Source organism: Tetrao urogallus, assembly GCF_951394365.1.
Source record: "Tetrao urogallus genome assembly, chromosome: 1".
Lineage (NCBI taxonomy): Eukaryota > Metazoa > Chordata > Aves > Galliformes > Phasianidae > Tetrao > Tetrao urogallus.
In genome coordinates, this window is record NC_136813.1 from 53,233,956 (window position 1) to 53,257,027 (window position 23,072).

A 23,072-nucleotide genomic window follows, 5' to 3' on the forward strand; every position below is an offset into this window, starting at 1 on the left:
CCTGTGTGTTTTTAGCTGCTGGTAGTACTACTGAATTAATATGCTGAAGTCAGACGGGTTGTGTAGTTCTGTATAACTTAGAGTATTTTTAGAAGGGGAAAAGAGTGCACAGAACTAAAATAAATAAGTACATAAAATAAAAAAATAAAAAAGACTGATTGATCTTACAGTGCAGCATTGCTTGTACTTCAGAATACTGAAGGACTGATAATCAATCCATTACTTTCATCTTCTAATAGGAAGAAAAGTTGTCTTTTTTGTACTTCTGAAGTAGATGATAAGCTGATGAATGTCTGTAACACTGCTTCACACTCGTTTCTAATGCTCCTTGGTGTTCTGAATATGGACTCAATGATTTTCAGTTCTACTCAGCCTACCTTCTCTGTTTCCCACATAATGTTGTTACTATTGCAAAGTTCATAGATAAACATAAATGTAGTAGCAGTATTTTTGTTGAATGTGCTGCAGTACTGTATAAAAGCCAGCTAATTTACTTTTCACTTTGAAATAGGTTAATGCCTGCTGGCATTGCTGTGAAAAGTTTTAACCCCTCTGCCTTTTGTAGAGTAACATTAGCAGTGTATCATGTATGCTCTCTAACAAGACAGGGTTGTTCTGTGCTATTCACTCATCCTATGAGTGAATCCCTTTTTGATAATAAAGCACCAAGAATTTGAGAACACTGGTTGTCTGATTTTCTGCAGATGCTGAACATTGAGTTGTTCTTTTTCTTTTTATATCACACTATGCTGCAGCTTCTTGTTTAAATTTTGCCCAGTCATGCTTTCCCTATTACATTTTTCTGTGTATGTTCTGTATCTGTACATTTGCACATATGTGTTTTGTTTGGTGTATTGTTGATAGGCCCTGCTTCCTACTTGTGTACCACTTTTGCTAATTGGTTATTCCCTTCCTTTTCAGGCTAAATCAAACTACATGAGCTGGTACAATTTTTCTTTTCCTTCAGAAATTAGCTGCTACCTTCCCATTCAAATAATCGTAAACCTTCTAATCTTGATTTGAATTGATTCTAATTTTTAACCACTCAAAAATAATTTTAAACATTTATCAAAGCATTCTTTTTCTTTTTTTTTTTCTCCAATATATGTTTTTCCCTCTTTGAGAGTAGAACAGCTAAACTTGCTTGCTACTTCTGACTCTTAAATGCTCTGATATTCATATTTGTACATCTTAAAACAAGTAACATAGCATAACAAATGCAAACTCTGCATGTTGTTTAGATGTTGCATTGGGAAAGAGGATGTAAAGCAATTTTATCCATTTTTAGCAGGTAGGCAGGCTTGTGGTTATCTGTCGGTGGTCTTCTGGCTTAGTATGGATTTGACATCGTCACAACATAATCATCTGCATAATGAACAGAGAAGAAAATTAGAAAGACAAGCAGGTAAAGTGTTGATTATTCTTTTCTTGTTATGCTCAGGAATTCTGTTAAGTAGAAGGAACAAGGCACCTTGCTGACAGTGAGCTATCTTACTTATTTCTCCTGAAGAATTGTGTTTATGGCACTTGTAGAGAAAATGCAATAGATAGCGCTGTTGTAATATTCTAGCTATGTAGTAAATAACTGCTATGCCAGCAGTCTTTGGTATGGTGATTTCCTACCAGTGTCTGCCAACTTGCTGCAGCTATTTGCCTGTGACTTATTCCAGGGAATGAAGCTGTGGCTATGATTGAGCTATTCAGAATAAGTTTGTTTGTGGAGTGACAGGCAGGATCAGTTATTACAAGCCCAGTTTCTGTATAGATAGCCTCACAGCTGATCTTAACAAGGACTGTTAGCAACTTTAGTTTTTTTTTTTTTTTCCTAAGTAGATCTTAAGCTGCTCATTTTCAAGATCCAGAAACATCAGGAATAGAAGAGATTTGATTGAACTGAGATTTAAAGCAAAAATGCCCCCAAAACATTAGTGTTGCCAGAACAACTATGCATGCACGTTGCTTTTAAATTTCTTGTAATAAGTCTGAAAAGACTGGGAAGGGCAGAGGAGCAAGAGGGGAATCCCTTTCTTTCAGAAGCTTTCTGTTAGTGTCTGGAGGGGCTTTTTGTTTCCCTTTTTCTAAGTCATCATATACGTTACAACTGAAGGGCTAAGAAAATTAAGCACCTAAAATCATAATCTTCTCTAGAAAGCTGATATCACACAAGAAAACAGCTGATAGAGTTTGGTATCGATTGCAGTTACAAAGTCCCTGTTTTGCATGCCCTAATCTGGAGAATTTCTTTAATACATTTCCCTTTCCTATTATGTAATCCTGACTTCAATGAAAAGCTCAAGTTGATCCCACGTGTGATGAGGCATGATTGGGGTAAGAAATATTTAGAAGTATTAATATTAAATACCAAGCCATTAAAGACTGAAATATTGATGACTCTTATTACATTGTACACAAGAAGGCTGAGTTCCAGTTGCACAGGTATTGCTATGCTTCTGCAAGTTTGGCTTTCTAATACTGATACTTTCTTCATGCAGGATTTAGGGCAGGGAGCAGTGAGTCTGCATGTAATTACTTAAGCTTTTGAATTTTTAAAATAAATTGAATTCTGGGACATAAGATTGATTTATGCAAAATTAGTAGGTAGTACAGGATCCTTAAATACAGAAATGTATTCCTTTTAGCCAACAAACTTGATAGCAGGTTGCTCACTTCTTTCTAGTAACTCTACTTAAAGAGGACGAAGAGACACCAATAGAAAATGGCACATCTTTGGAGTTTCACAGTTTATCAGCATCAGGCTTTAGCATATCAAGTTCCATTTCATATTTTGGAGGCAAGTGTGTTGAACCTGCTGCATGGAGAATTACTGCTTCAGTGCCCTCAGCCTGTACCTTCCTTGTCCTCATTTTCCTCTGCCACATTCTCCATTCCCATTTTATTCACTTCGTCCATCCAGACTCAATCTCTGTTTCTTAGGATTCTTGCTCCGTTTCAGCGTCAGAGCTCTTTGTATTTGCTGTTCCACCACCCTGTTCTCCTTTTATTCACTGTCATTCCCTCACAAGGTTCTGTTATCTCCACTGGCTTGTCACAAGTTCTCTAGATTAGAACTCCTTATCATAGCTCATGGTTACCATTACTACCAGGTTCCAATTTACAGGTAGATCCTCACCTGGTCTGATCTTTCCTAGTCACTTTATACAATCAGTTCTCCAGCACACCTGCATCATTAATATCTCTTTTCTTTCCTCTCATGACTTCTCTTTTTCACTAGCTTTTACTCTCCTTTGCTGAACTTTTTCTGAGATCAGACTGTACCACTGCTGCCTTTGTTTCTTAGGACCTGAAATTACTTTGCAAGTTTTATATTATTTACATTCACCCCAAAATAATTTTATCTCTGAGACAAAAGGAGAAGAGCAAGTTTGCAACTTGTCCTTGACACTCCATCGTCTCACTTTACTTGGCTGGGGCCCAGTTTTTAATCCAGAAATATCTGAGAAAATGCTGACCTGGTAACCTTCACATATCTTCCAGAGCTTTATAACAGTCATGCTCCTTCTCTTCCCCTGCTCAACAGATGTCCTCATTGATGGTGATTCCTGTCATCATTTCAAGTCTGGGTGAAGTCCAGAAAGATACCTTAAATGGGACATGGTTGGAATTGAGGCAAGTGAGAAGCAGCCTAACCCTGTAACTTAGAAGTTAAGAAGTTAAGCTGGGATGAGGGAGTGACTTAGTGTCTTATTTCCATTTCCTGGGTTACTTCTAAGGACGCTTCTTACCTTCATCTTCTCCTTTTGCTGCAGACCCTTTTCCCCTGACTTCAAAGGCTTTTCTAGGAAAGGAAAAAAATCCTTGGACTGGACGATAGAGCCCAAGTCGGACTATTCACAACTGAGTGTCCAGTTTCTAGGTTGGCTTTTCCTTGCTTGTTATTCTTCTGGACACAAATCTCATAATTCTTATTTCCTTATGACCCATCTTCAATGGTGGTGGAAAGGAGGGGATCCACTTAATTCTGTAGAATTGATAGATGTGTGCAAGAAGTGAATTTGACTTTCTCTAAAGAAGGCCCAAAACTTGATTTCTCTGCTGAGTGCTTAAAATGCTAAAAGATTCTTTATAGTGGACGTTGTAATTAGCAGAGCTGGTTAAAAAGCCAACTTACTTCTACTACTGCCACCTGTGTTCCCTTCTCTCATCTTTGACCTGGGCAGGCTGGGAAGTTGTGTAGAGTGGAACCTTATGAAGGCAAGTGTAAAATCCTACACCTGGGGAGGAAATACTACACACATCAGTACAGAGGATGGAGATGGAGAGGATAAAGAGGAACTCTGTAGAGAAGGGCCTGGGTGTTCAGATGGGCTACACATTGGCCATGAGCCAGCAGTAGGGGCTGGTGACCAAGAACATCAGTGGTCAAAGCAGGTCAAAGGAGGTGATCCTCCCACTCTGCTCTACCCTGGTGAAGCCACATCTGGAGTACTTTGTTCAGTTCTGGGCTTCTCTGTTCAAGAAAGACAGGGAACTTCTGAACAAGGGGGAGCAGACAAACTGGAACACTGTTAAGGACCAGATGGGATGTGACAAACATAGAAAGCATGAGGAAAGGCTTCTTTACTTTGAGCCTTACAAAACACTAAAAAAAAGCTACCCAGAGACTCTGTGTAATCTCTGGAGATATTCAAGACTCACCTGAAATCTTTCCTATGCAACCTACTGTAGGGAACCTGCTTTAGTAGAAGGGTTGATGATCCCCAGAGATTCTTTCTAACCCCTTCAATTCTGTGATTCTGTGATATTTTTTTCCCCCTTAGTTTGAGTTATGTTTCTATCTTAAAGAAATCAAAACAAAAAACAAACCCCTAACACAACAACAATTAAAAAAATACAAAACACAAACAGAAACAAAAAAACTTTTCCATTAACTGTTACCTCAAAAATATTTTAAAAAGATATAAAAGCAGTACGTTTGGAAGTCATGTCATTAGTTAACAATATTCTTCGGCTTTGCTGCAGGATCAACCCAAAATATCAGAACTCAAATTTTATTCCTCATAGCTGACATAGCTAAATTTCAACAATTAATGAACTATTTCTCTGTGACCTCACGGAAAGCTCAAATATTGTCATGGATTGATGTTTTTGGGTAACTTTCAGGTCCTTTCTTCAAAGAAATATTTTAGAAACTTGAAAATATTGATAGGGAAAATTGGCAGACATTATGTTGGAGTCACTTCTGTTGCACTGTTACATGGATTCTTCTGGCATACTGTTAGAAGAAAATATGAACTTCCAATGACACAAGGCCTTTTTGACCAGGCAAGATAAGAAATGTGAAAGATGATGTTAGTCAGTAGTGTCTAAGTTACTCATCCAGATTACTCCTAATCTATCAGAAAATTTTCAGCCACCCTTTTATAATGAAGAGCAGAGCACATAACATAGAAAAAAGCCTACTTTTGCAGTCAAAAGGAAATCATTTAGTTATTATTAGCAATTATTATAGGTGCTGAGCACAGGCCTGCAGATATTTTCAATGACAGACAAACATGGTTATGTAATAAGTAATGGGTACATTTGAATTTATTATATGTTCATGAGGTAGTCTGACCACAGTACTTCTATTTTCAGCTTTCTAATGGTTTTAGATGACCCGTGACTTATATGAGGCTGCAATATCAGTGACATGAGTTTCATGTTGAGAATGCACCTCTAAAACCTGGATAAATCCATTACTGGAGAGCATAGCCTGTTCTCATCTCCTCGCACTCTGTACTAAGGGCATTTTGCCTCTTGGCTGAAATTAGGCTGCTCGTGGGTTACAGTTTTGTATTTCTACATTTCCAAGTATGAAGTTTCAAGCGTTATATTACGCTGATGTAATAAATCAGATTAATCTATACAATATAACTTGTCCTTGCCATCACTTCAGCGGGTACAGCCTGGAGTGAATGGTCATCACCACCCTCATATGTAGGCATGCAGACAGGAAAAATTAACTGGGTGGTTTCGATTAGTGATTTTTCTTGATTGATATTTTGATTTATGTTCTTAGAGAGGTGCAGGTTTGGAAGGTCAAGGGGATGGTTAAATTTCCCTCCTGTTCCCTTCCTTTCAGTCTTCAGTCCTTAGGCTGCAGTGGATTGGAATGAAATAGAAATAGATGGATGGAAATGAAATACTGAAGTGATGTCACCTGGAATTTGGGGACTGTTCTGTGATTCAAGATTGAATATGTTTCCATGGAGCTATCTGTAATGTTTACAAGACGAGGACTCTGACTACGAGACATCAGTAACTCGATAGAAATTATGAGGCTTCAGTGTCCCTTAGAAGTACAGGCTAATGTAGTTCTGGGATGAAGTTCTTTTGGGTCCTTAGAAATACCCAGATGAATTTGCAGGGCTACATTTTGAGGTTTTCCATCAGTATAGTAATGTAGCTTTTATCCAGTAAGCTTTTACAGTTACAGAACAAGTTGCAAATCTGCTCCCTTACAGATCTTTCTGTGGGTTTCTTGTCAGCATTGGTATGCATGGATATACATTGCTATTACATCTATAATATCTATCATGTGTAGTTGTAAAAATATTTCTAAGTACAGATCAAAATGGTAAGTCTTCTGTGATTCTTTACTGTGAGGTTTACAGAGCACTGGAACAAGCTGCCCAAAGAGGTTGTGGAGTCTCCTTTTATGGAGATATTTTGAACTTGCCTGGAGACTTTCCTTTGTAACCTACTTTAAAGCAGAGAACCTGCTTTAGAAGGGGGTTTGGACTAGATGATCTCCTGAGGTCTCTGCCACCCCCTGTGTATGTCTTATAACTAAACTCTTCAGGTGAGAGTATGTTGCTTCTGAAGAAGAGAGAATGTGTTTGCTGTAGGTCTGAACTTTGTCAGGTCAAGTTCCAAGCTGAAGGCTTGGATTTCATTCTTTTTGCCAATTGGAGAAAATCCATGAATGCAGGAGAGACACAGAAGATGGTTGGGTCTTATTTCTTTTGCATGCTCCCTTATCACCTTGTTCTGTTACACTATTTAACCTTAGAAAATAAATAGAGTTAGCCCAGCACTTGAAAGAGACTAATCTATGATTCCCCTTGTCCCCCTTCTCCTGCTCCCCATAAATCACTGGGTAAAACTACATTTTTATGTATTAATCATAGAATCATAGAATTGCTCAGATTGGAGAAGACCTTAAAGATCACCAAGTTCAACCGCAAATGCATTAACAAAATACTTGAAGGATGTTTTGTTACTCAATCTGCTGACTGTGGGTGAGTCAGAAAATGTAGATATTGACTACAGGTATATTCTTCATAGATTCCATGTATAGTGGTTGTTTTCTTCCTTTATCTTAGTCACATCATAATTCTGTTATCAGGATACATTATCAATATATTTTAATTTTAATTCACAATTCTTGTCTTTGTCACTTTTCCTGCATTTTAAGTGCTGTTTAGCAGTGCTTGTTCTTTATCAGTTTGGTGAAAAATGCATTAACATAGGAAGTATCACTAGGTGTGTGTTCAGATATTTGGCATGCTAATTATTGATGCACAGTACCCAAGTGAATTTTAAGATTACTGTTTCCTGGTGGAGCTGTGTACTACCCAAGTACAATTTTTATGTAACTCCTGGTGCAAACAGAATAAACAATAATGTAGAATGTTTCAAAACATACTATTCTATTTCTTTCCTAGCAAAAAAAAAAAAAACCACCAGCATGCAGATAATGTTAGCCTAAGGCCCATTTTTGTAATTTCCCTTATTGTTAAAGATGTTGTAATTTGTAGCTTGTTTTATCCCAACGTATTCTACGTATTATCTTGCTCTGCCTTCCCCTCCTCACCTCCCTAGCTCTGCCTCAGTATCACTCAGGTTTCTTTCTTAAGGTTTTGTTCTCGTATAAAACATTCTGCTTGATGTTTAAATGCATCAGCAAAAACCTCTAGTTCTCTAAAGGAGATTCTGCAGCTTGTCATACATTTCCGTAATCAGCTTGCCACTAACTTCAGGACACCAGTCTTCCACATCATTTATTATCTCTCTTTGGAAAACTATGTTCAAATTCTATTTCAGGAAGGATTTATGACATCTATAGGCAGAAATTTGTTTGTGATCAAGATCAACAATTCAAGGCCAGAGGAGTGCCGTTTTATTAACAAAAATTATCTGAGTCTCTATATGCTAAGTGGATAGGGTCAAACTATCCCTTCCTGATGTAAATATGTTTTAGCACATGAAATTCCAGTAGTTTCTGTGTTTGCATGCAAATGCAAAGAGATTAATAAACTATACGTACATTTCTATGTATATAATGTCTATGTATGTAGATATACTTCTATGTCTCTCCAAAACATGAAGGAAGAGAAAGTGATAATTAAACTCTTATTAAAGGTAAATGAAGAAGGGAGGAACCAGTTCTAGCAGACCTTTATGTTCTGATGGTTTGTTGTGTGTGCTTGAGTAATATTGCTGGAAATACCCAATATGAAATTCCATTCTTGCAAGAACTGATTCAGGTCAGTGAAGCTTCCTCTTCCATTGTCTGACCCTTTATTAGTGATGGGTCTTTCTATCTTTAAATATCACTGAAATTCTTTCACTGAGTTGTAACTCAACATTGCAACTTGAATAAGGACTAACACAGAGTTGAACACTTATAGGAGAATAACTTCCTATCAGCTTTTTATATCTGGTATCAAGAAACTAGATTTTGATCAAAGCATAACTAGCAGAACTTTAATACTTTAGCAGGTATTTGAAGACTTTATTTCACTTGGGCTTTGCTTACACAGATAACAATATTCTTCTTGCATTATAGATTTTCTACTTGTTTGTTATTTTTCTGTTCTGACTGCTCTGAAGACTGTAGCAGAAAAAAAAATTTTTTTGCTTTATTTTTGTTTTTGTGCGTATCTCAGTCACACACGGAGTTTAGTTATTCTGAACAATATAAAGTAGAAAATAGAAGAGTGCTTTTTGGATTGTAAGGAAAGATTTATGTGGAAGTAAGTATGTCTGGCTAAAGGTTTGTGGTCTTTACTTTGTCATTAGTTTCTTGGTCCTGATTAAATTTCTCACTAAGGTGAGTTTTGAAGCCTGTCTTTCATAGACACATAGTGAAACAAAGAGAAGATTGTGTTATGTCAGCTTCTTCATGTATCCCACCTATGGGATTACTGAAGGAGTAAGAGGGCCAGTGATTTAAGTGGTATTAACTAGTAGATCTAGATCTCCTCTTTCAGGAGTATGGATAATTTATCCTTGGCAGGGAGCAGTGGCCTACAAACTTTAATAGTGCAGGTACAACACAAGCCTTGAGTAGAAAGATTACTGACAATATAAAAAAGTAAGTGGGAAATGTTTATTGAACACAAGAGGGGTAGCTGTAATACTTCTGGAGTTTTATAGATCGTTTGGCTGAAGCTTTGTAAGTTAAGACTTTATAAGTTAGGGCTTTTCATCAAAATTGGATCCAAAGCAGTTATCAAAAGAAGAGGAAGAGAAAAATGGCTGTAATTGAGAAGTAATAGAAGGAATAGCTTTTTATTTTGACAGCTAGTGCTAATCACAGAATGAGATCAGACTGCTGTAAGCGGTCTGAGAAGATTAAAAGCAGTCTAGATCTAGTACACTTAGACACAGGATGATAAATTAAATACACTTTACAATATCTGTGATAAGAAATCCTCATATTATTTTTTCATAGGAAAAAATTACTATGGCCTCAAAGCAGCATTTCTATCATACGTAACTCCTGTTTGTTTAGAGTTTCCTGCTCATGGGCTCAGTGACATATGTGCCTTCTCTCAACTTTACAACTCCTGCAAGCCTCTAGTGTTATGTGCTGATTGTACGCTATGACTTAGTATCTGATATTTTAAAATATCATCATTTTAACGTTAAGATTATTCTATTTATGTTACCTTTAATAAATTATACTATTTAACTTTCTTTCTAGTGGTGTATATATATTATTTTATTTTTAATTTAGTTGTGTCATATAATCATAGAATCATAGAATGACTTGGATTGGAAAGGACCTCAAGGATCATGAAGCTCCAACCCCCCTGCCTAAGACAGGTCTGCCAACCTCCATATCTAATTCTAGACCAAGTTGCCTAGGATCCCATCCAATCTGGCCTTGAACACCTCCAAGGATGGAGCATCCACAACCTCTCTGGGCAGCCTGTTCCAGCACCTCACCACTTTCATAGTAAAGAACTTCCCCCTCACATCCAGCCTGAATCTGCCCTCCCTCAACTTAAAACCATTTCCCCTTTTCCCCTTTGCTTTCTGAGCTGCACGGGCACACTGCTGGCTCACGACTAGTATTTTATTTTTTTTCCAATCGATTTGTGAGATACCATCCTTATTTTTAATTATTATTATTATTTTGTTCGTTTGTTTGTAGTTCCAGGAAAGGAGAGAGAGTTGCCTCTCTTGATAGGTTATGCCAACAAAAATACCAATGCATACAGAAGAGCAGTGGCTTGGAGGGGAAGAAAATGTAGACTCTTCTATAATGCCAACACTGCTGTTCTCTTTATATAGATTTACTGAAGGATGGTAGTCAAGTATATTCATTTCTAATGACCACTGCAGTTTCTGTGCTGTGTCATCCAGTTGTGTGTCATTCTGTGCCATCTTGATGTTTCTGCCTGTGATTTGGATGGCAACTGCAGGCCTGATAGAGGAATTCTGCTTTGGAAAAGATGGTAACCCAGTTACCACAACTTTAACATGCTTTTCAGGAGGTATAGCTTGTAAACATGTTTTGCTTTAGCTAATTTGCCAAGAGATTGTGTCTGGCTGTGAAAGCAAATTTACCATGCAGACTCGGAATGATTCTTGATTTTGCAAAGAAAATGCTCTGGAAAGCTTCATTTACATGTTATCTGCAACACTGTGGTGCGGCTTTGTGTGATGATTGCAAAAGTGACACTGGCTTGGTATTCAGCTAAACGAATGAATCCTTTCTTGTAGAAGGGTTGCCCTGGATTATGTTAGCTATCATAAATATCCTTCACATAGCAGCAAGGATGGCATTCAGGATGTCAAACCAGCTGGAAAGAATCCCTTTTACAAGGCTCTGTTGGTGTGGGTGGATAAGCTTTCTTGACAACAGTAGTGCTTTCTCTCCTGTCTGTCATAATTTGCGTTGCTAGGATCTGTTTCACAAGTTTTGTGACAGACTTATATATGATATTGTGATTCCTTTTATTTACATGGGGAAAGTGAACATTAAAAGAACATGGAAAACAATAAAAAGTCGAGGCGCAAAAGACCATGAGAATAAATATGAGAGCAGCTGTTCTTGAAGTGAAAAATAATTTTCTGTTGGTTTGATGAAATGAAAAGTAATATATGGTAACATTCCACTTTTTCTGAACTTCATTTTTCCAGTAAAGTGGAAAAAATTACTTTATATAGTCATAAAGTGAAAACTTCTATTAGAATTCAGGAGACTTTCTATATATCATGCCATTATATATTATATATTTTATTTATTTTACCATTAATGGCAAAATGCATTTTAGGTCACAAACATCATTCCAATTCCTGCTTCAAATCAGCATTTCAACATAAATTGGTGATTTCATTGTCTGCCCTCTCGGCTTATTTAACTTTTTATATTCTTACTTCCAGGGGAAAAAGAAGAAGAACAAATAGTTACTGAAATCATGAGAAGACGTTTTTTTCCTGATGTTATAACTTATAAGGCTTGGGAAGGCTTTCACTTTGCTGGCCATGAGATAAGGATTACAGAAGCCACTGATTGTTATGGGGCAGTTGTCTGGCCATCGGTACAATATTTACATAATATTGTTACTTTCAGTTTTGGAGTCTTTTAACACATTTAGTTGGTTTTTTAGTGATAAATATTTTTTATTGTGTGTTGTGAAGTTAAGGATAATATTCTATACTTTCTCCATTCTACAGTTCCCAAACCTGAATTTAGCCTAGTTTTCCTATGGCTTCCTGGTTCTCAAAGCTTAAATGATATGCAGGTCACTCCAAAGATATTGCCTCTTATTTATTTCTATGCAATCCACAACAGATACAAAGAGTACAGTGGCACTGTTTGATAGAGCACATTCTCAGTTAAAAAGACTTTTTCAATATAGTCACCACTGTTAGCTATGCATTTTTGCCAGTGATGAACAAGAGCCTGTATGATGAGCTCAGAAAAATCTCCAGCAGCAGAGGTGACCCATTGTTTCACAACTGCCATGACAATGTCAGTGTTAGGAAAACATTGCCTGTGCAGTCCATCTTTCATCAGCACAAAAAAATGGAATTCAGAAGGCACTAAATCCAGCACTATGTGGTAGAGCAGACCATCCAAGATTGGCAGTGTGCTCCACAGTCTTCAAACTGGTATGGGACCTGGTGCTATTGTGTAGCAAGAAAAAGGCTGTCGTCTTCTCTGCTGTTTATTTGGAAGTTTGAACCTTCAGCTCAGTCAGTGTCATGATGTAGCAGTCAGATTTAATGGTTTTTCAGGTTTCCAGGAAATCCTGAAAGATCACCACTTATGCCAAAAGACTGCATATCACTTTATCTGCTGAGGGCTACATCCTGAACTTTTTTGTTTGATGGAGAATTCATATGTCACCACTGCTGTTTAACTTTGGCTTATAGTGATGACACCACATCTTGTCACTGCTAATGATGTGATCCAGAATACTGTCACCTTTAGCCTCATACAAACTTGACGAAGTTGCGTATGGTGCTCTTTCTGTTCATGTGTGAGAATTTGTGAGGACCACCTGCCATAAACCTTGTGATGTTCCAGCGTTGCTACCGTTTTCAACACACTGAAGCTGATATCCAGCTCCATACACAGTTCTGTAGTTATTATCTGCTGATTCGTGTGGATGAGCCGATTGAGACTCTCTATTTTGAGGTGTGGCAGTTGTGCATGGCTGTCTGGAATTCAGCTTGTCTTTCATGTTGTCATTGCCACTATTGCAACACACTTCCTACCACCTCACTGTGCTCCCATCCACTGGTTGGTCCCTATAAATGTTCAGGAAGCATCAATGAATATCAAGGGATGCAATTTTTTGTTCATTGAGAAATTAAACTCATCATTTCTTCATATGCACTTCCATGTCAGAAGTCATTTTGTCTAACTGTCCCTCTGCTGCCAATCATCACACAGCAACAAAATGTAACAGAGTATTGGCGAAATGTTCAACCTCTACTGCCATACCACCAAAATCCATCTCTGATGTCCTAGGCCAACATAATAAAACAGAAGGCATTACTTTTGGAGCAGCTCTTGTATTTCTTGTTTGTGCCCCTTCACACAGCACGTATGATGTGATGCCTTCTCCTCTCCTGTTGAAACTTTCTGGTCCTATTGGCCAATTAGAAGCAAATTTTAAAGGAAATGTGGGTCTTATATGAAAATTACGTTACTGTACGTGTTATAAATAAATAACCCTAAAAAAAAAGAGAAAGCAGATTCAGAAAGAACTCAATAAGGTGCTGACACTCATAGATGCTACTTAAGCTACTGAAGAGAAAAATTTAGCATGTAAATATGCAGTCACGGGAGAAGATTCACATAGGACTTCCAGTTTCTTAAAAAGACAGAAATGTATGTGGAAGTGAATCCATGCTCTCAGGAACCATCATTCTTGGCTCTTGATATTACAGAATCACAGGATGGTTCAGATTGGGAAGGATCTCAAAAATATAAGAACTAGCAACGTATCCACCATACAAAGAACTTTCTTCAGTCTTTTGAGTTTGTGCAATGCAGCTAATGGACTGTTTTGAAATAATTAAGAGTGAAAAAACACTGCTGCGGGTGGACAGGTGCCACAATGAACCACTGACACTTGCATTGCTCAAAGAATCTCTCTAAAATAGATGGATTTCCAAAACCTCCTATAGAATCAAGAGGACTAAAAGCCAAGAGGCTCCATTGTTGTCCCAATATCAGCTTCCTGTGCTGTTTTTAAGAAGCATGACCATAATCCATCTGAGGAAGGTTAGTGTACTCTCCTGCTTTGGATGCCAAACACTTTTCCTTAGCAGAACTGGAGAAGTTGTTTACACTGTATCTCTTAGCAGCCTCAGTGAATGTCTTCAAGGCAAGGTTGGCTGGCTGTTAATTATTCTCACAAATCAAGGGCTACACTGAAATGCACATTTTTTTCTGTGGAGGTTTAGTCAATTTTTCTGTGAAAGGAAGGAAACCTTCACTGTGTCTCTATATTCTCCCTTCTGTTCCAACCTGCAATACTTGAAATCTTCTGAAAAATATCAGTCACATTTGTCAAGAATGCTGAAAATTTAAGAGAAGTTAAGCTTCTGCATGGAAAGGAAGCGGAGTTTCAAAGGTTCCCTAATTTAAGTCACAGAACTTTTGAGCCTGCCAGCTGGTTTCAACAGCAGAACATGTCAAGACACCAAGGGACGAAATGATGGGAATGAATGGAGCTAAAAGGAAAACTTGATAGGATTTGTTTTAGAAAGTCAGTTCAATATCACGCGCAGTCTCAAAGGACCTGGCTTTTATTAATACAGTGTGCACAAACTTTCTATTTTTAAGTTTTGTTGACTGAGATATCTGTGTGTTCATATGAAAAATCTTGTTCTTTTTGCTCTGATTTAAGAGGTTGAAAGCAAAAACACTGACTTTCTATCTCTTACAAAGTCAACAGTCCTCCTCCGTTCCTTCTATATTTTAATCTATTGAAGTAAAACCAAGAATAAAATTTTGCAGAGCCAAACTGAATCATTTCTAATTATTTTCCCAAATGGTAATCTGTACTGCAAGATAATGTAGCAACCGATATACGTATTTGTCAGTGTAGACTATATGATTTTCTAAGTGTGGGAAATAATACACGAGACAGGCTGGAAACCGTCTTTGTGTGAGAGGAGTAAAAATAGCCATTTGTGTTTCTAGAGTGATCTAAAGAACAACGGTCAGTGTGAGATAGGACAGAAAAGCTGGAAAAGTTTCTTAAGTCATAGTTTATAAATGTATACATAAGGAGTCAATTGTAGAGGGCTATGTAACAAGGTATGGACATTAAAACTAGAAAGAAACTGAACTAAAAGTAAAGGGGTGAATTTATTGGCCCTTTTTGAATCATTATGATCATTAATTATTATTTTAAATAATTACTGCAAGAAACTAGCAGGAGTTGTGGATTTTCTCTCACATGCAGTCCGTATATCAAGATGTCTTTGTGACAGACATGTTTTAACTCAACCAGAAATAAGTGTGGGAATTGCTGACTGGAATTTTACAGCTCATGTTATGCAGTGTGACAGATTAGATAATTGCAGTCATTCCTTCTGGCTGCAATGCTTTGCAAGCCCATATCGAAGCATGTGGTGGCATTTGTTTTGTCAGCCTGTAGAGCTCAAAGATAGTGAGTCATGTTCCTTTCAGGACAGTGTTTGAATAGATATTGCTCATTTAAACAGACATGAAATTATAAAACATTTTTTTTTGCATGCTTGTAAATGACAATGTGTATTGAGTGAAGGTTTTTATTTAATTTATTTAATCAGTATATTCATGGATTCCCTCTCCTGCAGGCTCTCGTTTTGTGTTATTTTTTGGAAACCAATTCTAAACAGTACAATTTGGTCGACAAAAATGTGATTGAAATTGGAGCTGGAACTGGATTGGTCTCTATAGTAGCCAGTTTACTGGGTGAGTACATATCACTGCTCTTATACTTTTGGAAAAGTATACTGGAAAGCAAAGGAAGTATGTTGGTACTTCTAAAATACAGTTATTTGACATTTTCTAAGAGAAAGAAGAAGTGAGTTCCAACAGGGTTTCTTAGAAATTTGTGTAGTTTTTTTTCTCTCTCTCAAACTGTAAACACAAAGGTGTAGATGCAATAAAGAAGGTCCCTGTGGATGTTGTTACCATTAGCAGTGTTAAACAGGGGACCAACAAATAAGAAATTAGTGTCTAAGAGGATGTCAGTGGCAATAGGGTAAAGTCAGACGCAGACATGACCAACACATCATCTTCCATTGATCAAATAAATACCTCTTGGATGCCAGGTCACTTCCTTCAAACTTGAGTTCAGCCTTTTCTTTCAGCAACTGATCCTTGACTTTTCTGCTACAGAAACTTGTTTTCTCTCATGGCAGCCTGCTCTTCCTCAAGAGTAATTCAAATCAGTAACCCTTGTATTTGAACAGAATTTAGCTTTCTGCAGTCTGAGAAAGCTTGTTGATATCTTAAAAGGAAAGAACCTGAGGCCACGCCTAAATCTAGTGTTGATTTTCTGCAATTAGTAACTGTTACTCTTCAATTCCCAATCTCTCACTGTGCTTTCATTAAAAATGACATCAAGATATGGTATTTGATTTATCCCCACCCAAGCTCAGCTGTCTTTAGATTGCAGTCTGTGCAGCAGAACTGCTGCCAGTTACCAAATATTTATTTTAAGTACAATGAGTAATAACTATTGGGAGCAATAACAGTGTTCTATTCCCCTAGACAGAAAATTTGCTAAAATCGGTTCCTTGTGCAGTGGCTTTTGCAAGTGGGCTTTTACTCAAGTCTTGAAGTATATTGAAAGATTGTTTTTGTTTTCTTCCTGTCACAGGTGCACTTGTGACTGCCACTGATTTGCCAGAACTGCTGGGAAACCTTCAGCACAATGTTCTCCAAAATACAAAACTGAAATGCAAGCACCAGCCCTGTGTCAAGGAGTTGTCCTGGGGAATTGATCTGGAAAAAAACTTTCCCAAAGCTTCATGTCACTTTGACTACATTATGGCTGCTGATGTAGTTTACCACCATCCCTTCCTGGATGAGCTCCTACTAACTTTTGACCACTTGTGCAAGAATGATACTGTCATTATGTGGGCTATGAAGTTTAGGCTGGACAATGAGAACCAATTTGTGGACAGATTTCAGACACTCTTTGATTTAGAGATGATTTCTAATTTCCCTAGTTTGAACATAACCCTGTATAAGGCAATGAGGAAAGGCAGGATGAAAGTCAGACCTTCCAAATTGTCTGTCTGAAAAAGAGATATATGGGGGTGATCATCTCAGATGCTTTGTAGCTAGTTCTCTTTTTAATAATTTCTACATAAGTAGTTGCCTGCATCTTTACGAATGACATTTTTGAAGCAAGTTAGAACAAAACATTGGTTTTCCGGTGCATCCCTATGGAATTCCTGAGTTCAATTTGCTGAAAGTTTTATACATGGAAGAAATGTATTTCTGATGTTTTCTTGACTTTTATGTGCTAAATTGACAAAACTAATAACTTTCATAATTCTCAACATTACTTTTATGGGATGTGCAATGAATATTTCCTTTCAAATGCAGTTTTAAACAGTGTCTTATGAGATTAACCAATCTTTCAAAGATTTACTACAGTCTTACATTTTGTATTTAACAGGTGTGATGTTAAATCTATTTTTCTTCATTCCCACCATAGCGTTCAAATCCTTCCTTCAAATGGCCCTTTACATGACATTAACTGAAAGGAAAAACGGGAGATATAGTATCATAATAAAGGGAGAGAGACTATTAGTTACTCCTTGATTTAATGACTGTGTTTTCATAGAATCATAGAATGGTTTATGTGGGAAGGGATCTTTATGATCAACTAGTTCCAACCCCCCTGCAATAGGCAGGGACACTTCCCTCCAGACCAGGTTGCTCAAAGCCCCATCCAGCCCGGCCTTGAATGCCTCCAGCATGGGAGCATCCACACCCTCTCTGGGCAACCTGTTCCAGTGTCTCACCACCCTCACAGTAGTGAATTTCTTCCTAATATATAGTCTAAATCTACCCTCTTCCTGTTTAAAGCCATTTCTTTCCCTTCCACTTTTTATTTAGATTCAGGGATTCTTCAACAGACAGCTGCACATGTGAGGCAACAGGGAGTTAAATATTTTGTTACTTGAGCAAAGGTCTGGAATAAGAATAGTACATCACATTCACAGGTCCCCATTGCAAAGACCTTAAATTTTTGGCTATGTGCCCATTCAGAAATAGACTGGTATTTGCACCTCAGGGAACAATGGAAAAACAACAGTGGCATCAGGATAAGTATTCTGCAGCGTCAGCTGGTGGCAGCTGGAGGTAGAAAATGAAACCTGCTTGTCACAGTGTGGCTGAGACATGGACAGACTAGACTTTTTGCAAGGGCAAATGGAGCATTTTTCTCCTAGCCTCTCCTAGTTAACATGTGTTCCCAGTTTTAGTGATCAGATTAGTGTACTTAAGCACATAATTTTTTCCTTTGTTCTTACTCCCAGCATAAAATTTGGTTTTCTGAGATAAAACTTTCTACCGTTAGACATGAAGTGGTGCAGGCAGGAGAATCCAAGCTGCCAAGATTTTCCAGTGGGATTTGGGGACCCTAAAGCTGAAAGGAAGTAGTGGGAGGATAGGTGAGTATTTGGCAGGAGGGATCTGGATGTAGGAGGGTTGTGGAAAAAAGGTGGATGTAGTGAAAAGGTGAGATGAAGAAAGAGAAGAGGTTGCAACAGTGACACTAACTTCAAAATGTTGGATCCACTGATTGAAAGGGGACATTCTCTGTAACAGCAATTACTTGCAACCATCCAATCCACTGCAATTGAAACTAAAATCCTTTCATCCTAAAAAGCATCTCTGTTTACAAATATTTCACAGATAAATGGATTGGCACTGGATAATGAGCAAGACAGCTCTGCTTGCACCAAAATCCTCCAGTGAAAATATCCTGTGAACTACAAAGCAATGCAGGCTAAGGATGAAAAGAGAGAATCCAGCAAAGTAGTAAAGTGGGATCACTTTTAATACCAATGAGCCCTTCTATTTTGTCTGAGGCTGTCCCCTACTGAGCTCCTGCTGAAGTCAACAGGAGCTGTGTTTGTAGAGCAGATTCAGAATTGGGCTCTTCAGGCCTGACAGCATGGTAATGTCTAGTGTAATCTAAAACTGCTCCCCTTTCTCACAAGTTGGTCTAAGCAACACTGTGTGAAGTTTCCTGGGAAAGCTCCAGAGCCTAGCTGCTCTATTGTATGAAGGCCTTTTGTCCTCTGTTATGATAGGCAGGTTATTAGCCATGACCAACGGGTGGTGGAGGTTATATGTGGCATTTGCCTGTGGAGTTTATTTCTGCTCTTTGAGAACAGGTCTCTCAGATGACTGTCAGATATTGCATTTTCCTAAAGTCGGTTATAGTTTTAGTAATCACTTACCCTTTGGTCTAAAACTTCAAACAAAACTCAAGTTGTATGCAGAGCACATGGCATTGGCATAAAACTATGCGTGAAAGAATTCCACCTATATGAACGCTAGAGAGACTGTGTAGGCTTACAGGCTTTTACATTATATTATGGAATGTTATGCTAATGATATTAATTGAAGATATAAGTCATGTATTACTTAGGTTCAGTCAGTTCCTTGGTTTTCCATACTCTCCTCTATCAGTAACTTATTGAACAACAATACCAACAACATGCATAAGCAACTGGACAGCATTTTCTAGGTTTTCCACCAATGTTTTACTAACCACACAACTTTCATATGCTAATATTTATTATTACCATTATTATTATTATTATTATTATTACCTGTGTACATATAAAAAGATTAAATAAATTTCTTTCGCTGTTAATCATATAATATCTCAATCAAAGTCTTTATAAATCATACTTTTTGCTTCTAAACATTGAAGTAGCAAAAATTTTCAGCATTGTATTTTTTCTAAATAACCATACTGAATTTTTGTTTCTGTCTCGTTGAATTGTGATATTGCAGCTCTGGGTGACTGGATTGCATTTTCGTTATTAAATTCACTGATTTGTGCTTTTGCCTCTTATAATAGCTGTAAGAAAAAGCTATAGCCATTGAAAAATCATTCATGTGACAGTACAGATTGTTTGAGCAAATCTCATTTTCATTTAGAAGTAGTAAAAATGGCCCAGACTATGAAATACAACAGCCAGGGAATATCCAAATAAGTATCCATGGCATAAATGGCAGTTGATTAATTGCACAATCACTTGTCAGTATTAGGTGAGCAACAAAGACTCTAGCTGCCATGGGTGTCTTTAATCGTGATTGATACTGAAGATCTATTGAGTGCGTTGATAGATGTGACTATCACCTGAAAAAATACTGCATTTTATAAGCAAAGAATAGAGGATCCTGAGAACAGGATGGGGGTAGAAACACTGAACTGAACCCTTCAAATTTTGGAGATCTGAAAGGTATAAGATACTTTTCTGTTCATAATTTCTGATACTACACTAGTAACTATGAGGTGACCTGAAATAAATTCAGTGAGAGGAAAATAGTGGCTGTTGAGATGTCATTGCTCCAATGATGTACTTCAGAAATCGATACGTTCATGCTCATAATAGCTCTGTGACGTAAGGGAAATATGGTGACACAGTTATAGAGCAAAGAGGGAACTGAGCTAAATGTCAAGTGGTGTAACCATGGTCACAGTACGAAGTACAGTAAAAAGTTATTTCACAGTAAAAACAATATTTCCTGTGGTTTTTTTTTTCTTGTTAGAATTTGCTCACATGGCAGCAATGGAAAATTTAAACTAAATTAATTATTTCCTAAAATAAGACCCCATGCATCTCTGTAAATAAATAAGAAAAACATAGGGAATGTAAGCACTCAGATTTCATGTAGTTATTCCAGCCAACCATGTAATAATACATGGAATGCTGCAGCTACAACAAAATGCTGGAATCGTCCAGGTAGGAACTCACCTCGTAGTTTGCAGACATACGTACCTGGAAATGTTTTCCAGGTGGGTTCATTGCAGTCTTTCCAGGAACTGAGATGAAGCAGACTGGACTGTAGTCCTCAGCTAATGTTTTTATCCCACTATATGCCTTCCTCACTCTTCTCAGGATTTTCAAACCCCATTCCAGGTGCACTGTCACACAGAGTTAGAATTTAATCCCTCATCCTCCCTTCCTGTCCTTTAAGATCTATTAGCCAAAGCATTGCATTTATGCTGTTCAACTGGGAGAAAAGGCTCTACAATATACCTGTATGACTCTTTTTCTATCTCGGGGAAGATTATTAGTTGGAAATTGAGAGACAAGTAAATCAAGGCATGAGATTCCAGAGAGTTTCTATTGCTACCCAGACATAAGGTTTGGATGCTCTGAAATCCTGAGCTCTCATGTCCCAAGAGGTCTGTAGTTACAGAACTTTTCTACAGAACATTACTCACTGACTATTACAGATGATTAATCTCCACTGTCAGATTATTGCATTATTGGATTATCCGGATTATATGTTATCGGATTGTTGTTATTAGCCATAGGTCATCTGTCCTCTATGCTACTGAATCCACTCACATTCCTTTCAGGCTTGAAGACAGTTCATGAAATCAGAAGAGGCTGTTGCTCTCATGATGGCTGTGATTATTACACACCTGTGTGAGAGACAATGTCTGCTTCTTTCAGCCTTGGCAGCAGAGTTGAAGTATCATTAGATATTGGCTGTGTTCCTGCTAGAAGTTCATCAGATTATAGTAGCATTAGAAGTGCATGGACACTCAGGGTAACAAAATGGATTTTTTTGACAGTGGATGATACCATTTTTATTAGGAACACATGGTTTCTCATGATTTATTCTACTGATCTATCAAAATAAAAATGTTAGCAATATCCTCCAACTGGAGAACAATTGTGAGCAATCACAGAAGTTGCTCTTGGTGCCCTGAAAATGAAATCCCAGAAGACTCTGCAGTCATGCTGCTGTAAAAACTAAGAAAATCACACATCTCCCTTCCAGTTTATTGAACTTTGAACAGCACTGCTTTGATTTACAATGTGAGAAAACAGATAGAGGTAGATGGTAAATCTGATTTAGAAGATCACAGCAACTGTAATCTGACAGAGCACTTTCTTGTCTATTTCTACCTGATATGGATGGCTTCAAAATATTTCAAAGTGCACACCTTCAAGACAGTCTGCTCCCTTCCAGACTGAAGTGCTTCATCAAAGAAAGGTAACTTCTGGGAAGCGTTTTAATCTGAAGTAAGATGAAAAGTCTTCCAGGTTCACCCAAATCATTTGGAGTCTGGGTGATGATAGTGAATGCCTGAGGAGCCCTGTACCCAGTGCTGTAGCACAGGTGCTTGAAAAACTTTATACACACTGGATGGGGAATTGTTAACTTTTGAAATCTGGTTTTTCTTGCAGCACAATAGGTAAATAAATAATTTCGTAGTACACTCATTGTAACTGAGATATCCTATAGAAGCTGTGTTTTGTACTGCAAAATAGGTTTGTCAGATGATTCCTCGCTAATTCTAGTTTGGAAATTTCAATGGGAAGGCACCTGTTGAACAAGTTGTGCAAGAGACTGGAGAGATAAGAAATCACATGGAAATTATTGCTAAGCCATGTAAAATAACACAACAGTATTCACTGCTTTTTTTCAAACTACTGCCCAGTTTTCAGTAAGCTCCCAGTAGGTAGTCTTTATACCAGGCCATAAACAACTGAATAATACAGGCAGGATAAAGATCATATAAGAAAAACTGTCTGATACATCCTGTGAAGAGAAATCTGCCTTTTAATAAGTATGTAAGAATCCCCATTTGTAATTTCAATGCTACTTGTATGGAAAAGGTATAGGCTATCCACAGTGTCACTATGATCTAGTCATGGAAAACAAAAATATCTACTGTGTGTCTTTCATCATTGTTCTCACATCAAGAACAGAAATTCTGCTTCTATCCTTTCTCACAAATGCATTTGGTCCCCAAATTTTATTTTTCTCACATACTGTAACGGTTGTGGCAAACATGGTTGACAGAGTTTAGGAAAGGGGGAACTAATAGGTCTGGGATTCTTTGTCATGCATGTGGCATTGTCCATTTTCCTCCATTTCAAAATAGTTTGATGTAAAATGTATATGCACTTGAAGAGTGATCTGGAGCCCCTTTTATATTAATCCATTCAAGGTTAAGCTTACTCTTGGGTCTGTGGGATCACTGATCCTGTGACTCCTGTATTCCCGAACCTGGAGCAGTACAAACTCAGAAAGAAAGTGGAGATTGTTCCCACTAACTAGCTCCAGGATGAGAAGAAAACTTGATCTTCCATCCTTTATCTTC

At 37.7% G+C, this 23,072-nt stretch overlaps 1 protein-coding gene across 1 annotated transcript; it reads left to right on the forward strand.

Annotated features, from left to right (window-relative positions):
• Positions 1-1,335: 1,335 nt before the first annotated feature.
• Positions 1,336-16,996, forward strand: LOC306952547 (protein-lysine methyltransferase METTL21E-like; the record flags this gene model as incomplete). The annotated part of the gene is made up of 4 exons (XM_079543262.1): positions 1,336-1,405; positions 11,620-11,777; positions 15,541-15,658; positions 16,572-16,996. 4 exons carry the CDS (start codon positions 1,336-1,338, stop codon positions 16,994-16,996), a joined length of 771 nt encoding a protein of 256 aa, XP_079399388.1.
• Positions 16,997-23,072: the final 6,076 nt, after the last annotated feature.